Below are 17,014 nucleotides of genomic sequence, written 5' to 3'. Positions count from 1 at the left end.
CAAGTCAATGTGGGCAACCAACCACTCAATGGAGGCAACCAGGTCAGTGGGGGCAAGCAACCACTCAATGGAGGCAACCAAGTCAACGTGAGCAACCAACCACTCAATGGAGGCAACCAGGTCAGCGTGGGCAACCAACCACTCAATGGAGGCAACCAAGTCAACGTGAGCAACCAACCACTCAATGGAGGCAACCAACCAACCAGTGGGGGCAAGCAAGTCAGCGTGGGCAACCAACCACTCAATGGAGGCAACCAAGTCAATGGGAGCAGCCAAGAGGTCAGTGGGGGCAAGCAAGTCAATGTGGGCAACCAACCACTCAATGGGGGCAAGAAAGTCAATGTGGGCAACCAACCACTCAATGGAGGCAACCAAGTCAATGTGGGCAACCAACCACTCAATGGAGGCAACCAAGTCAATGTGGGCAACCAAATCAATGGGGGCAAGCGACCACTCAATGGGGGCAACCAGCAGGTCAATGAGGGCAACCAAGTCATTGGGGGCAACCAAGTCAATGTGGGCAACCAACCACTCCATGGGGGCAGCCAAATCAATGGGAGCAACCAAGTCGATGGGGGCAACCAACCGCTCAGTGGGGCCACCCAGCCGCTTAATGGGGGCACCCAAGTCAATGAGGGCAACCAAGAGTTGAACGTGGCCACTCACGATCTCAATGGGAGCAAGCGACTGGTCGATGTGGGTGCCCAAGAGGTCAATGGGAGCCCCCAGGAAGTCAAGGTGGGTGCCCAAGAGGTCAACGTGGGCGCTCAGCATCATGGTGGGGCCGGCCAAGGCCATGTGGGCACCAGCTGGGCGATGTGGGCAACCGACAGGGCAATGGGAGCACCCAACGGGTCAATGTGGGCGCCCAGCAAGTCAATAGGAGCACCCAACAGGACAACCCCAGCACCCAAGGGGTCAACGTGGCCACTCAGCAGCATGGTGGGAGCATCCAAGTCAACCCAAGCACCCAGCAGGTCAACGTGGGCACCCAGCAGGTCAACGTGGGCACCCAACCCATCAACCCAAGCACCCAAGAGGTCAGTGTGGGCACCCACCAGGTCAACGTGGGCACCCAACCCATCAACCCAAGCACCCAAGAGGTCAGTGTGGGCACCCACCAGGTCAATGTGGGCACCCAACCCATCAACCCAAGCACCCAAGAGGTCAGTGTGGGCACCCAGCAGGTCAACCCAAGCACCCAACCCAACCCAAGCACCCAACAGATCAACACGGGCACCCAACAGGTCAACCCAAGCACCCATCAGGTCAGTGTGAGCACCCAGCCCATCAACCCAAGCACCCATCAAGTCAATGTGGGCACCCAGCCCATCAACCCAAGCACCCAACAGGTCTTCAAGGGCACCCAAGCCATCAACCCAAGCACCCAACAGGTCAACATGGGCACCCCTCAAGTCAACATGAGCACCCAGCAGGTCAGTGCGCGCACCCAAGTCAACATGGGCACCCAACAGGTCAACGTGGGCACCCAACAGATCAACGTGGGCACCCAACAGGTCAAAGGGGGCACCCAACAGGTCAACCCAAGCACCCAACAGGTCAATGTGGGCACCCATCAAGTCAATGTGAGCACCCAACAGGTCAACGTGAGCACCCACCAGGTCAACGTGGGCACCCACCAGGTCAACCCAAGCACCCATCAAGTCAGTAGGAGCCCCCACCTCAACCTCGCCGCCTTCCCCAAGCTCCGGCTGCTGTCGGGCGCCGACGGGCGCGACCAGAACCCATGGCCCCTCTTCCGCCCCCCATCACCGTCACCATCGTCATCGTCATCGTCAATGGACGCCCAATGGCACCGGTGCCGCCGCGCGTGGAGGCTCCGCTGTGGGGGGCACCAAGGGGGCCCCCCCCCGCCCCCCGGCTCCTGCCCCCTGTGCATGGAGAGGGGCCGAGAGCGGGGGCGGCGCGGGGAGGAGGCCGGAGGAGGAGGAGGAGGAGGAGGAAGGGAGGAGGAAGGGGAGGTAAGAGGGGGATGGGGGGAATTGGGGGGGATTTGGGGGAAATTTTGGGGAAATTTGGGTGGGATTTGGGGAAAATTTGGGAGGGAATTGGGGGAAATTTGGGCGGGAAATGGGGGAAATTTGGGTGGGATTTGGGGGAAATTGGATGGAATGGGGCGGAATTTGAGTGGAATTTGGGTGGGATTTGGGGGAAATTTAGGCTGGATTGAGGGGATTCAGGTAGAATTTGGGTGGAATTTTTGAGAAATTTGAGTGGAATTTGGGGGAAATTTGGGTGGGATTTGGGATGGATTTGGGGGGAAATTTGGGTGGAATTTGGCTGAATTTGGGTGGGATTTGGGGGGAAATTTGGGTGGAATTTGGCTGAATTTGGGTGGGATTTGGGATGGATTTGGGGGGAATTTGGGGGGATTTGGGTGGGATTTGGGATGGATTTGGGGGGAAATTTGGGTGGAATTTGGCTGAATTTGGGTGGGATTTGGGATGGATTTGGGTGGAATTTGGCTGAATTTGGGTGGGATTTGGGGGGAAATTTGGGTGGAATTTGGCTGAATTTGGGTGGGATTTGGGGTGGATTTGGGGGGAATTTGGGGGGATTTGGGTGGGATTTGGGATGGATTTGGGGGGAATTTGGCTGAAATTGGGTGGGATTTGATTAAAATCTGGGATGGATTTGGGTGGGGTTTGTGGGAAATTTGGATGGAATTTGAGTTAAATTGGGTGGGATTTGGGTGAAATTGGATGGAATTTGAAATTTGGGATGGATTTTGAGTGGGATTTGGAGGAAATGAAGGAAAATTGGGGGAAAGGAAGGAAATAATGGGGGAAATTGGGGAGAATTTGAGAGAATTTTTGAAACTGGGGAAACCAGGGGGGAATCTGGGGGAAATAAAGGAAAATTGGGGGAAAATTGGGGGAATTGTGGGGAAAATGAGGAAATTCAAGCGAAATTGGGGGAACTGTCGGGAAACTGAAGGAATTTGGGGGGAAATTTATGGGAAATTGGGGGAAATTGTGGGGAAAGCGAGGCGATTTCAGGGAAGTTGTGGGGAAAACGACGGAATTTGGGGGGAAATTTGGGAAAATGAAGAAATTTGGGTGGAAATTGGGGAAAAAACGTGGAAATTTCAGGAAAATCCCTTGGGAATAAAGGGAAAAGGGGTGGGGGGAGGGGATGGAAGGGAATGGGGGGGACCCAACACTGACCCCCACCCCACCCCCACCCCTTCCTCTCCCCACAGGTGCCCCCCCCATGGACGCCACCGGGACCCCTCTGGAGCCACCCCCCCCTGGGGACCCCCAAGGAAGAGGAGGGGGGGGCTCCGGTGGGGGGGGACCCCCCCATGGAGGGGGAGGGGGAGGAGTAGGGGCAATGGGGGGTGATGGAGACACCTCCCCCCCCCCCATAACCATAGTTTAGGCCATTAAAGACATTAAACGGACCCCTCCCCCCCCCATTTCTGTTTCTTGGGGGGGCCTCAGGGGACAAAATGGCGGCCGTTGCCAGGGAGACGGTGCGCAAGATGGCGGCGGTTGCCATGGAGACGGAGGTAGCATCCAAGATGGCGACGGTTGCCATGGGGATAAGGGGTAGCATTCAAGATGGCGTAGACGTACGCGCCCGCCCTTAAAATGGCGGCCGTTGCCATGGCGATGCTTGCCCGACTTCAAGATGGCGGCTGCCACGACGGAAACGCCGTTATAAGCCGTTGCCCTCACTAAACATGGCTGCCGTTGCCATGGCGATACTCGTCCTCCCTCAAGATGGCCGCCGTTGCCATGGCGACATTTACCCGCTCCCAAAATGGCGGCCGTTGCCATGGAAATACTCGCCAGCCCCTAAAATGGCGGCCGTTGCCATGGCGATGCTCGCCCGGCTTCAATATGGCGGCCGCCGCGACGGAAACGCCTTACAGACCCCGTTGCCCTCGCTAAACATGGCGTCCGTTGCCATGGAGATAAGCACCCGCTCCCAAAATGGCGTCTGTTGCCATGGAGATACGCGTCCGCTCCCAAAATGGCGCCCGTTGCCATGGCGATGCCCGCCCGCCCTCAAGATGTCTGCCGCCGCTACGGAAACGCCGTAAAGACCCGTTGCCCTCACTAAACATGGCTGCCGTTACCCCGGCGACGCTCCCCCTCCGTCGCGACGCAACCGTCGTAAAGACGTCCGTTGCCATGGAAACACCCCCTCGGTTTCCTCCTTCCCTTTCCCTTTGCCCTCACCCAAGATGGCGGCGGCGCCTTCGCGGCCTTCCCAGCGGCCTCTTCCGCCTCCGGCGCCGTGAGGGGACGGGGCCGGCTCCCGGTGCTCGGCTCCCGGCTCCCGGTCCCCGTTTGGCTCCGTTGTTCCCCCCCCGGGGTCCCGGGCCGCGATGTCGGACACGTGGAGCTCCATCCAGGCCCACAAGAAGCAGTTGGATTCGCTGCGGGAGCGGCTGCAGCGGCGCAGGAAGCAGGACCCGTGGGGTGATTAATGGGGGTTAATGAGGGTGATTAATGGGGGTTAATGAGGGGGGGTAATGGGGTTAATGAGGTGGCTTTGATGGGGTTAATGACGGGCGGGTAATGGGGTTCATGAGGTGGCTTTGATGGGGTTAATGACGGGCGGGTAATGGGGTTCATGAGGTGGCTTTGATGGGGTTAATGAGGGGGGTTAATGGGGTTAATGAGGGGGGGTAATTGGGGTTAATGAGGGGGGTTAATGGGGTTAATGGGGGGGGTAATGGGGTTAATGAGGGGGGTTAATGAGGGGGGTTAATGGGGTTAATGAGGGGGGGTTAAATGGGTTCATGAGGGGGGGTTAATGGGGTTCATGAGGTGGCTTTGATGGGGTTAATGAGGGGGGGTAATGGGGTTAATGAGGGGGGTTATGGGGTTAATGAGGGGGGTAATGGTGTTAATGAGAGGGGGTTAATGGGGTTAATGAGGGGGGGTTAATGGGGTTAATGAGGGGGGTTAATGGGGTTAATGAGGGGGGGTAATTGGGGTTAATGAGGGGTGTTAATGGGGTTAATGAGGGGGGTTAATGGGGTTAATGAGGGGGGGTTAATGGGGTTAATGACGGGGGGTTAATGGGGTTAATGAGGGGGGTTAATGGGGTCAATGGGAGGTAATGGGGTAATTAAGGGGATTAATGGGGTTAATTAAGGCAGGAAATTTGGGGAAATGGGGGTAATTAAGGGGTTAATGAGGGTTAATTCGGTCTGGGGTTCATTAAAGGGGTTATAATTAATGGGGGGTAATGGTGTTAATTAAGGGGATTAAGGTGGGGTAATGGGGGAATTAAGGGGGATAATGAGGGGTAATGGGGTAATTAAGGGGTTAATGAAGGGTTAATGTGGTTAATTAATGGGGAATGGGGGGTAATGGGGGTGAATGGGGATAATGGAGCTTGAGGGGGTTAATTAAGTGTGTTAATGAGGGGAATGGGGTGATTAATAGGATTAATGATGGTCCATTGGGGGTTAATGGCCGTTAGGGAGGGTTAATGGCAATTAAGAAGGATTATTAGGGGGGTTAATAGGGGTTAATGTCATTAATAAGGGGGTTATGGGGGTTAACGTCATTAATTAGGGGGTTAATGGGTGTTAATGTCATTAATTAGGGGGTTAATGGCCATCAATGAGGTTTAATGGCCATTAATAATCATTATTAGGGGGTTAATGGCACTTAACGGCATTAATGAGGTGCATAATGGCCACTAATGAGGTTTAATGGCCATTAATGAGGTTAATTAGGGGGGTTAATGGGGGTTAATGGCTTTAATTAGGGGCTTAGTGGCCCTTAATGAGGCTCCGTGGTGTGCCTGGGTTAATTAATGACGTCATTGGGTGTTAATTAACCCTAATGAGCGCCTCTCCCCCCCCCCCCTTAGACCCCACCCCCCCCCGCACCTCCAGCCCGGCCCCTCCCCCTCCCTCCTCCTCCTCCTCCCCTCCCCCGCCTTCCTCCTCCTCCTCCTCGGCGACGTCAGCGCTGACGTCATCGTCCCGCCCCCCCGCCGCCGATGACGTCACCGCTTGCGACCCCGCCCTCGAGCGCCGCCTCCTCCTGCTCCTCGCCGACCCCCCCCTGGCCCTGCCCGCCGACGCCGACGCCCTCTGCCGCGTCATCGCCGCCGTGAGTGACGTCACTTCCTGCCCCGGCGGCCATCTTCATCCCACCCTTCCCGCCCCATAGGCGGCGCCCTGACGTTGGGTGACGTCATCTCCGGTGGGGGGGGGTCTGTACGTCCCGATTGGGTGACGTCATCTCCATACGTCCCGATACGATGACGTCATCTCCATGCATCCCGATACGATGACGTCATCTCCATACGTCCCGATCGGATGACGTCATCTCCATGCGTCCCGATACGATGACGTCATCTCTGCAGAGCCATTTTGCGTGTCCTGATTGGATGACGTCATCTCCAAAGGGGTGGTTCTGTACGTCCCGGTAGGATGACGTCATGTCTATAAGTGGGTTCTATACGTCCCGATCGGATGACGTCATCCCCATTGGGGGTATTCTATACGTCCCGGTAGGATGACGTCATCTCCATGCGTCCCGATACGATGACGTCATCTCTGTAGAGGGTTCTACGTGTCCCGATAGGATGACGTCATCGCTTTATGACCCGATACGATGATGTCATCTCTATAGAGGGTTCTACACGTCCCGATATGATGACGTCATCCCTATCGTCGGTCTCCAGGCGGCGTTGTCGCCGTAGGATGACGTCAGCCCCGTAGCGTCCCCTTATGGTGCCGGTGGTTGGCTCGTGATGACGTCATCATCCATCCATATCCCACAGGATGACGTCACCCCCGTAGTGCGCCTACGGTGCCGGTGTTGGCGTCGTGATGACGTCATGTTCGTGTCGTGATGACGTCGTCATCCATCCCCATCCATCCCGTAGGATGACGTCACCCTCGTAGCGCGCCCTTATGGTGTTGGCGTCGTGATGACGTCATGTTCGGGTCGTGATGATGTCATCATCCATCCCCATCCCCCGCAGGATGACAACACCCCCGTAGCGTGCCCTTACGGTGCCGGTGTTTGTGGTCGTGATGACGTCATGTTTGTGTCGTGATGACATCATCCATCCCCATCCATCCCATAGGATGATGTCAACCCCGTAGCACGCCCTTGTGGTGCCGGTGGTTGGGGTCATGATGACGTCATGTTTGTGTCGTGATGACGTCATGTTTGTGTCGTGATGACGTCATGTTTGCGTCGTGATGACGCCATGTCCGTGTCGTGATGACGCCGTGTTCATGTCGTGATGACGCCATGTCCGCGTCGCGATGACGTCATGTCCGCGTCGCGATGACGTCGCCGCGTCCGCGTCGCGATGACGTCACCGTGTCCCGCAGGATGACGTCACGGCGACGCGCGGCGGCGTGGAGAGCCTGCTGCAGAAGTTCGCGGCGCAGGAGCTGATCGAGGTGCGCCGGGGGCTCCTCCCCCCCGACGGCGCCATGGTGGTCACCTACGCCGACCGCTCCAAGCTGAGCGCCATGACGGGCGGGGCCGTGACGTCAGCGGTGACGTCATCGCAGCCGCAGCACCACCACCACCACGGGGGAGGGGGGGGAGGAGGAGGAGGAGGAGGAGGAGGAGGGGGGGGAGGAAGAGGAAGGCGGAGCAAGATGGAGGCGGTGGGGGGGGGATGGCGGCCATGGGAGCGGGGGGAGGGGGAGGGGGGGGTGGGGGAGGGGGAGTGGGGGAGGGGAAGGAGGCGATGAAGAGGGCGCGCAAGATGGCGTCCGACGTGGACCTGGAGATCGAGAGCTTGCTGAGTCAGCAGTCCACCAAGGAGCAGCAGAGCAAGAAGGTGCGTGGGGGGCAAGGTGGGGGGCAAGGTGGGGGGGGCCGTGGTTGGGGGGCTGGGTCAATGGGGATGGATGGGGGGGGGCGGAGGTTGGTGAGGGGGGATTTGTCAATGGGGATCCGTCAATGGGGTGATTGGGATCAATGGGGCTCCATCAATGGGGATCCGTCAATGGGGTGATTGGGATTCATCAATGGGGCTCCATCAATGGGGTGATTGGGATCAATGGGGCTCCGTCAATGGGGATCTGTCAATGGGGTGATTGGGATCCATCAATGGGGTGATTGGGATCAATGAGGCTCCACCAATGGGGATCCACCAATGGGGTGATTGGGATCAATGGGGCTCCACCCATGGGGATCCATCCATGGGGGTGATTGGGATCCATCAATGGGGCTCCACCAAGGGGGGTGGTTGGGCTGTGTCCACGGGTCCATTGCTATGGGTCCGTCTCTATGGGTCTGTGGCTATGGGTTCGTGTCTATGGGTCTGTGTCTATGGGTCTCTATGGGTCCGTGTCTATGGGTCTCTATGGGTCCGTGTCTATGGGTCTCTATGGGTCTCTATGGGTCTGTGTCTATGGGTCTCTATGGGTTGGTGTCTATGGGTCTGTGTCTATGGGTCTGTGTCTATGGGTCTCTATGGGTCTCTATGGGTCTGTGTCCATGGGTCCGTGTCTATGGGTCTCTATGGGTCGGTGTCTATGGGTCTCTATGGGTCTCTATGGGTCTCTATGGGTGTCTGTGGGTCTGTGTCCATGGGTCGGTGTCCATGTGTCTGTCGCTGTGGGTCAGGTGAGCCAGGAGATCCTGGAGCTGCTCAACACGACGACGGCGAAGGAGCAATCCATCGTGGAGAAGTTCCGGTCCCGCGGGCGCGCCCAGGTCCAGGAGTTCTGCGACCACGGCACCAAGGAGGAGTGCGTGAGGGCCAGCGGCGCCGAGCGGCCCTGCCGCCGCCTGCACTTCCGGTGAGACCCATAGCGACCCATAGCGACCCATAGCGACCCATAGAGACCAGACCCATAGAGACCCATAGAGACACCCATAGAGCGACCCATGCAGCCATAGACCCATAGAGCCATCCATAGAGCCACAGAGCCACCCATAAACCCATAGAGTGACCCATACATGACCCATAGAGCCATCCATAGACCCATAGAGCCACCCATAGAGCCATAGAGTGACCCATAGAGCCACGCATAGACCCATAGAGCGACCCATAGAGCCACAACATAGACCCATAGAGCGACCCATAGAGCCACCTATAGAGCCATAGACCCATAGAGCCACCCATAGAGCAACCCATAGAGCCATAGAGTGACCCATAGAGCCATAGAGCGACCCATAGAACCATAGACCCATAGAGCCACCCGTAGAGTCATAGAGCGACCCATAGAGCCACAGAGCGACCCATAGACCCATAGAGCCACCCATAGAGCCGTAGAGTGACCCATAGAGCCATAGACCCATAGAGCCACACATAGACCCATAGAGTGACCCACAGAGCCATAGAGCGACCCATAGAGTCACCCATAGAGCCACTCATAGAGCGACCCATAGAGCCATAGAGTGACCCATAGAGCGACCCATAGAGCCATAGACCCATAAAGCCACTCATAGACCCATAGAGCCACCCACAGAGCCATAGAGCGACCCATAGAGTCACCCATAGAGCCACTCATAGAGCGACCCATAGAGCCATAGAGTGACCCATAGAGCGACCCATAGAGCCATAGACCCATAGAGCCACCCATAGACCCATAGACCCATGGAGCCACCCATATAGCCATAGTGACCCATAGAGCCATAGAGTGACCCATAGAGCCATAGAGTGACCCATAGAGCGACCCATAGAGCCATAGAGCCATAGAGCCACCCATAGAGCCATAGACCCATAGAGCCACCCATAAACCCATAGAGTGACTCATCCATAGACCCATAGAGCCACCCATAGACCCATAGAGCCACCCACAGAGCCATAGAGCAACCCATAGAGTCACCCATAGAGCCACTCATAGAGCGACCCATAGAGCCATAGAGTGACCCATAGAGTGACCCATAGAGCCATAGACCCATAGAGCCACCCATAGACCCATAGACCCATAGAGCCACCCATATAGCCATAGTGACCCATAGAGCCATAGAGTGACCCATAGAGTGACCCATAGAGCCATAGAGCGACCCATAGAGCCACAGAATGACCCATAGAGCCACCCATAGAGCCGTAGAGCGACCCATAGAGCCATAGAGTGGACCCATAGAGCGACCCATAGAGCCATAGAGCCATGGAGCGACCCATAGAGCCATAGAGTGACCCATAGAGCGACCCATAGAGCCATAGAGCCATGGAGCGACCCATAGAGCCCCGTTCCCCGCCCATAGCTCCACAGATCCCTGTTGTCTAAGGACCCGCGTGGCCCCCAATGCCCCCCAACGTCCGCGCGTGCCCACCCCACAACCACAGGCGCATCATCAACAAGCACACGGACGAGTCCCTGGGGGACTGCTCCTTCCTCAACACCTGCTTCCACATGGACACCTGCAAGTACGTGCACTACGAGATCGACGCCGGCCCCACGGCGCCGCCCCACAGCCCCCCCGCCGCCGCCCCACGCCAGCGCAGCCCCCCCCCCAAGGAGCTGGCCCGGCCCCCCGGGGGGAGCGACGCGGGCGCCGATCGGCTCTTCCCACCGCAGGTAATGGGGAGGGGGGGGATTGCAAGGGGGGTGGTGGAATTGGGGGAAATGCGATGGAATTCGGGTGGATTTGGGTGAATTTTGTTGGGATTTTCAGGAAGTGTCTTGAATTTTGTTGGAATTTGATGAATTTTGTTGGATTTTGTTGAATTTGTTGGGAATTGTTGAATTTTGTTGGAATTTGGGTGAATTTTGTTGGAATTTGGGTGAATTTTGTTGGGATTTTCAGGAAGTGTCTTGAATTTTGTTGGAATTTGATGAATTTTGTTGGATTTTGTTGAATTTTGTTGGGAATTCTGTTGAATTTTGTTGGAATCCGGGTGAATTTTGGTGAATTTTGTTGGGATTTTCAGGAAGTGTCTTGAATTTTGTTGAATTTTGTTGAATTTTGTTGGAATTTGGGTGAATTTTGTTGGGATTTTCAGGAAGTGTCTTGAATTTTGTTGGAATTTGGGTGAATTTTGTTGGGATTTTCAGGAAGTGTCTTGAATTTTGTTGGAATTTAATGAATTATGTTGATTTTGTTGAATTTTGTTGGAATTTTGTTGAATTTTGTTGGAATTTGGGTGAATTTTGGTGAATTTTGTTGGGATTTTCAGGAAGTGTCTTGAATTTTGTTGGAATTTGATGAATTTTGTTGGATTTTGTTGAATTTTGTTGGAATTTGGGTGAATTTTGGGTGAATTTTGTTGGGATTTTCAGGAAGTGTCTTGAATTTTGTTGGAATTTGATGAATTTTGTTGGATTTTGGGTGAATTTTGGTGAATTTTGTTGAATTTTGTTGGAATTTGGGTGAATTTTGTTGGGATTTTCAGGAAGTGTCTTGAATTTTGTTGGAATTTGATGAATTTTGTTGGAATTTTGTTGAATTTTGTTGGAATTTTATGTTGGAATTTTGTTGAATTTTGTTGGAATTCGGGTGAATTTTGTTGGGATTTTCAGGAAGTGTCTTGACTTTTGTTGGAATTTAATGAATTATGTTGGATTTTGTTGAATTTTGTTGGAATTTTGTTGAATTTTGTTGGAATTTGGGTGAATTTTGGTGAATGTTGGGATTTTCAGGAAGTGTCTTGAATTTTGTTGGAATTTGATGAACTTTGTTGGATTTTGTTGAATTTTGTTGGAATTCTGTTGAATTTTGTTGGAATCCGGGTGAATTTTGGTGAATTTTGTTGGGATTTTCAGGAAGTGTCTTGTCTTTTGTTGGAATTTAATGAATTATGTTGGATTTTGTTGGAATTTTGTTGTATTTTGTTGGAATTTGTTGTATTTTCATGGAATTTAGTTGTATTTTTGATGGAATTTAGTTGTATTTTGATGAATTTAGTTGTACTTTGATGTATTTGGTTGTATTTTGATGAATTTTAGTTGTATTTTGATGGACTTTTGCTGTATTTTGATGAATTTAGTTGTATTTTGATGAATTTAGTTGTATTTTGATGGAATTTAGTTGTATTTTGATGAATTTAGTTGTACTTTGATGAATTTAGTTGTATTTTGATGAATTTAGTTGTACTTTGATGGACTTTTGCTGTATTTTGATGAATTTAGTTGTATTTTGATGGACTTTTGCTGTATTTTGATGAATTTAGTTGTATTTTGATGAATCTAGTTGTATTTTGATGGAATTTAGTTGTATTTTGATGGAATTTAGTTGTATTTTGATGAATTTAGTTGTACTTTGATGAATTTAGTTGTATTTTGATGAATTTAGTTGTATTTTGATGGACTTTTGCTGTATTTTGATGAATTTAGTTGTATTTTGATGAATTTAGTTGTATTTTGATGAATTTAGTTGTATTTTGATGAATTTAGTTGTATTTTGATGAATTTAGTTGTATTTTGATGAATTTAGTTGTACTTTGATGGACTTTTGCTGTATTTTGATGAATTTAGTTGTATTTTGATGAATTTAGTTGTATTTTGATGAATTTAGTTGTACTTTGATGGACTTTTGCTGTATTTTGATGAATTTAGTTGTATTTTGATGGACTTTTGCTGTATTTTGATGAATTTAGTTGTATTTTGATGAATTTAGTTGTATTTTGATGAATTTAGTTGTATTTTGATGAATTTAGTTGTATTTTGATGGAATTTAGTTGTATTTTGATGAATTTAGTTGTATTTTGATGGACTTTTGAGGCATCCTGCTGAATTTCGGTGTGTCCCCTTCCCCAGTGGATCTGCTGCGACATCCGGTACCTGGACGTGAGCATCCTGGGCAAGTTCGCGGTGGTGATGGCCGACCCGCCCTGGGACATCCACATGGAGCTGCCCTACGGGACGCTCACCGACGACGAGATGCGGCGCCTCAACATCCCCGTGCTGCAGGACGAGGGCTTCCTCTTCCTATGGGTCACCGGGAGGTCGACAACAACCCCACTTCCATCGGGGGCGGGGGGGGGCTTCCATTGGGGTCTTCGTTGGGGTCTTCCATTGGGATCTTCCATTGGGGTCTTCTTTGGGGTCTTCATTGGGATCTTCCATTGGGGTCTTTGTTGGGGTCTTCGTTGGGGTCTTCCTTGGGGTCTTCCATTGGGGTCTTCCATTGAGGTCTTCGTTGGGGTCTTCTTTGGGGTCTTCATTGGGGTCTTCCATTGGGGTCTTTGCTGGGGTCTTCTTTGGGTCTTCCATTGGGATCTTCCATTGAGGTCTTCTTTGGGGTTTTCATTGGGGTCTTCTTTGGGGTCTTCCATTGGGGTCTGCGTTGGGGTCTTCTTTGGGGCCTTCCATTGGGGTCCGCATTGGGGTCTTCTTTGGGGTCTTCCATTGGGGTCTTCCATTGAGGTCTTCGTTGGGGTCTTCTTTGGGGCCTTCCATTGGGGTCTTGTTGGGACCCAAAACCCCTTTATTGACCCAAAACCCCTTTATTGACCCCAAAACCCCTTTATTGACCCCAAACCCCCTTTATTGACCCCAAACCCCCTTTATTGACCCCAAACCCCCTTTATTGACCCCAAACCCCTTTATTGGCCCCAAAACCCCTTTATTGACCCCAAACCCCCTTTATTGACCCCAAAACCCCTTTATTGACCCCAAAACCCCTTTATTAACCCCAAACCCCCCGTTTTTGGCCCCAAAACCCCCTTAGTGACCCCACGCCCTCCTCCCCCACAGGGCCATGGAGCTGGGCCGCGAATGCCTCAACCTCTGGGGGTGAGTTTTGGGGCTCCCCAAAATCGCCCCTTTTTTCCCCCCCAAAATGGCCTCTTTTCACCCCAAAGTGACCCAAAACGGCCCGTTTTCCCCCCAAACGGGCAGGTACGAGCGCGTCGATGAGATCATCTGGGTGAAGACCAATCAGCTGCAGCGCATCATCCGCACCGGCCGCACCGGGCACTGGCTCAACCACGGCAAGGAGCACTGCTTGGTATGGGGCAGGGCTTTGGGGGGAAAAAGCGCGATTTTGGGTCATTTTGGGGTGGAAGAGGGCGATTTGGGGTCATTTTGGGTGGAAAAGGGAGATTTGGGGTCATTTTTGGGTGGAAAAGGGAGATTTGGGGTCATTTTGGGGTGGAAAAGGGGGATTTTGGGTCATTTTGGGGTGGAAAAGGGGGATTTTGGGTCATTTTGGGGTGGGAAAAGGGGGATTCTGTGTCCGGGAGGGGGGTTTTGGGGTGGAAAAAGGGGGATTTTGGGTCCGGGAGGGGGGGGGGGTTGGGGTGAAAAAGGGGGATTTTGGGGTGGAAAAGTGATTTTTTTTGGGGTGGAAAAGGGGGATTTTGGGGTTCTAGCGTGGGATTTTGGGGTGGAAATGGAGGATTTGGGGTTCTAGAGTGGGGGTTTGGGGTGGAAAAGTGATTTTTTTTGGGGTGAAAAAGGGGGGAATTTGGGGTGGAAAACTGATTTTTTTTGGAGGAAAAGGGCGATTTTGGGGTCCTGGAGGCAGGTTTTGGGGTTGAAAAGGAGGATTTGGGTGTCCTAGAGTGGGGATTGGGGTGAAAAAGGGGGATTTTGGGGTACTGGAGTCGGGTTTTGGGGTGAAAAAGGGCGATCTGGGGTTCTAGAGTGGGATTTTGGGGTGGAAAAGGGATTTTTTTGGGGTTCTGGAGTGGGGGTTTGGGGTGAAAAGGGGATTTTTGGGGGGGTTCTAGAGTGGGATTTTGGGGTGGAAAGGGGGGATTTTGGGGTCCTGGAGTCGGGTTTTGGGGTGAAAAAGGGTGATTTTGGGGGTTCTAGAGTGGGATTTTGGGGTGAAAAGGGTGGATTTTGGGGGTTCTAGAGTGGGATTTTGGGGTGGAAAGGGGGGATTTTGGGGTCCTGGAGTCGGGTTTTGGGGTGAAAAAGGGGGATTTTGGGGGTTCTAGAGTGGGATTTTGGGGTGAAAAGGGTGGATTTTGGGGGTTCTAGAGTGGGATTTTGGGGTGAAAAGGGTGGATTTTGGGGTTCCCAAAGCTGCCTTTTGGGGCGCAGAAGTCAGATTTCGGTCTCAAGAGGTCTCCTTTTGGGTCCAGAAAGTGGGATTTTGGGTCATTTTGGGTCAAAAAACCCCTCCTTTTCCTAGGTGGGGGTGAAGGGCAACCCCCAAGGCTTCAACCGCGGCTTGGACTGCGACGTCATCGTGGCCGAGGTTACCCCCCCCCCCCCCCCCCCCGTTAATGACGTCGCCGATGACGTCACTAATTAGCACGGCGTTATGCTAATGAGGGGCGTGGCCAATCAGGTGCGCTCGACGAGCCACAAGCCCGATGAGATCTACGGCATGATCGAGCGGCTCTCGCCCGGCACGCGCAAGATCGAGCTCTTCGGGCGGCCACACAACGTCCAGCCCAACTGGTACCGCTCATTAGCATCTCATTAGCATCTCATTAGCGCCTAATTAGCATCTAATTAACGGCTAATCAGCGGCTGATTAACCCAGCGTTGGGAGCTCGTTGATAGTTGCTGAATAGCTCGGTTAAAGCGACTTGGTAGCGCAATGAGAACGCGTTAATAGCGAATTAATAGCGTCTAATTAGCAGCTAATTAACGGCTATTTGAGCGTTGGTAGCTTGTTGATAGTTGCTGAATAGCTCGTTTAAAGCGATTTGGTAGTTCAATGATAATGCATTAATAGCTAATTAATAATTAATGGATCACATTAGCGGCTAGTTAGGGACTAATTAACGGCTAATTAATCGATCGTTGATAGCTTGTTGATAGTTGCTTAATAGCTCGTTTAAAGCGACTTGGTTGCTCAATAATAGCTAATTAATAAGTACTAATTAATGGATCCCATTAACGACTAATGGTGAATGAACAATTAGTATCTCCCTAATAGTTGATTGATAGCGCACTGATAATGAACAGGCAAGAGCTAATTAACAGCTCATTAGTGGCTAATTGAGTCAATTAATGGCTCCCTAATAATTAATAACTAGCTAATAGTTAATGGTTAATTGACAGCTAATTAATAGCACCTTAATGGTTAATTAATAGTTAATTAACGGTTCCCTAATAGTTAATAGCTCCCTAATAATTAATGGCTAAATAATACCTAATTATCTAGCTCATTAATGGCTATTTAAGTAAAGTCATGGCTTCCTAATAATTAACAGTTTGCTAAGAGTTAATTAATGGCTAATTGATAGCTAATTAATAGCGCATTAGTGGCTAACTAATAGTCAAATAATGCCTCCTTAAAAGTCAATTAATAGCTCACTAATAGATAATGGTTAATTAATAGCTCCCTGATGGCTAATTAATCGTCAACTAATAGCTCCTTAATCGTTAATCGATAGCTCACTAGTAATTAATTGCTAACGATTAACCAATGACGCTAATTAAATAACGGTTAGCGAATCAATGCTTAACGGTCCTAACGACTCTGATTACTAATTAATTAACGGACCTGATTAATTAATGACCCCGATCAATGAACGCTGAGCTAAGGGGCCCACGTAACGAATTAGGGGTGACCTGACGAGCTCGGTTACTGAATTAATGGTTAATCGGTGGTTAATGAGCTAATTAATGACTAATTAATTAATTAATGCCCTAATTAATTAGGATCACGCTGGGGAACCAGCTGGACGGGATCCACCTGCTGGACCCGGACGTGGTGGCGCACTTCAAGCAGCTCTACCCCGACGGCGTCATCTCCAAGCCCAAAAACCTCTAGTTCCGCAGCCCCGATTTGGGCTCAAAACCCGCGGTTTTGGGTCTGCCATCGGGGCCACGATGACGTCATCTCCAAGCCCAAAAACCTCTAGTTCCGCAGCCCCGATTTGGGCTCAAAACCCGCGGTTTTGGGTCCGCCATCAAGGCCACGATGACGTCATCTCCAAGCCCAAAAACCTCTAGTTCCGCAGCCCCGATTTGGGCTCAAAACCCCGCGGTTTTGGGTCCGCCATCAAGGCCACGATGACGTCATCTCCAAGCCCAAAAACCTCTAGTTCCGCAGCCCCGATTTGGGCTCAAAACCCGCGGTTTTGGGTCTGCCATCAAGGCCACGATGACGTCATCTCCAAGCCCAAAAACCTCTAGTTCCGCAGCCCCGATTTGGGCTCAAAACCCGCGGTTTTGGGTCCGCCATCA

The 17,014-nt window shown here is 51.9% G+C and overlaps 2 protein-coding genes across 2 annotated transcripts; both read left to right on the top strand.

The window, feature by feature from the left end:
* Positions 1–694: 694 nt before the first annotated feature.
* On the top strand, positions 695–3,613 carry LOC133264120 (uncharacterized). Its single transcript, XM_061444050.1, has 6 exons — positions 695–738; positions 794–1,166; positions 1,227–1,247; positions 1,353–1,410; positions 1,471–1,845; positions 3,465–3,613. Exons 1-6 carry the CDS (start codon positions 695–697, stop codon positions 3,611–3,613), a joined length of 1,020 nt encoding a protein of 339 aa, XP_061300034.1.
* A 744-nt stretch (positions 3,614–4,357) lies between these two features.
* On the top strand, positions 4,358–16,620 carry METTL3 (methyltransferase 3, N6-adenosine-methyltransferase complex catalytic subunit). The gene is made up of 12 exons (XM_061444046.1): positions 4,358–4,451; positions 5,860–6,104; positions 7,343–7,506; positions 7,590–7,803; positions 8,595–8,770; positions 10,267–10,498; positions 12,677–12,864; positions 13,616–13,654; positions 13,760–13,868; positions 15,003–15,068; positions 15,162–15,274; positions 16,487–16,620. Exons 1-12 carry the CDS (start codon positions 4,358–4,360, stop codon positions 16,596–16,598), a joined length of 1,752 nt encoding a protein of 583 aa, XP_061300030.1. The 3' UTR covers positions 16,599–16,620.
* The last annotated feature ends 394 nt before the right edge of the window (positions 16,621–17,014 follow it).

Source organism: Pezoporus flaviventris, unplaced genomic scaffold (assembly GCF_033815535.1).
Source record: "Pezoporus flaviventris isolate CSIRO_AGI_PZ_B2104156 unplaced genomic scaffold, CSIRO_AGI_Pfla_v1 ptg000616l, whole genome shotgun sequence".
Classification (NCBI taxonomy): Eukaryota; Metazoa; Chordata; class Aves; order Psittaciformes; family Psittacidae; genus Pezoporus; species Pezoporus flaviventris.
This window is presented reverse-complemented; position numbering and strand designations above follow the sequence as displayed.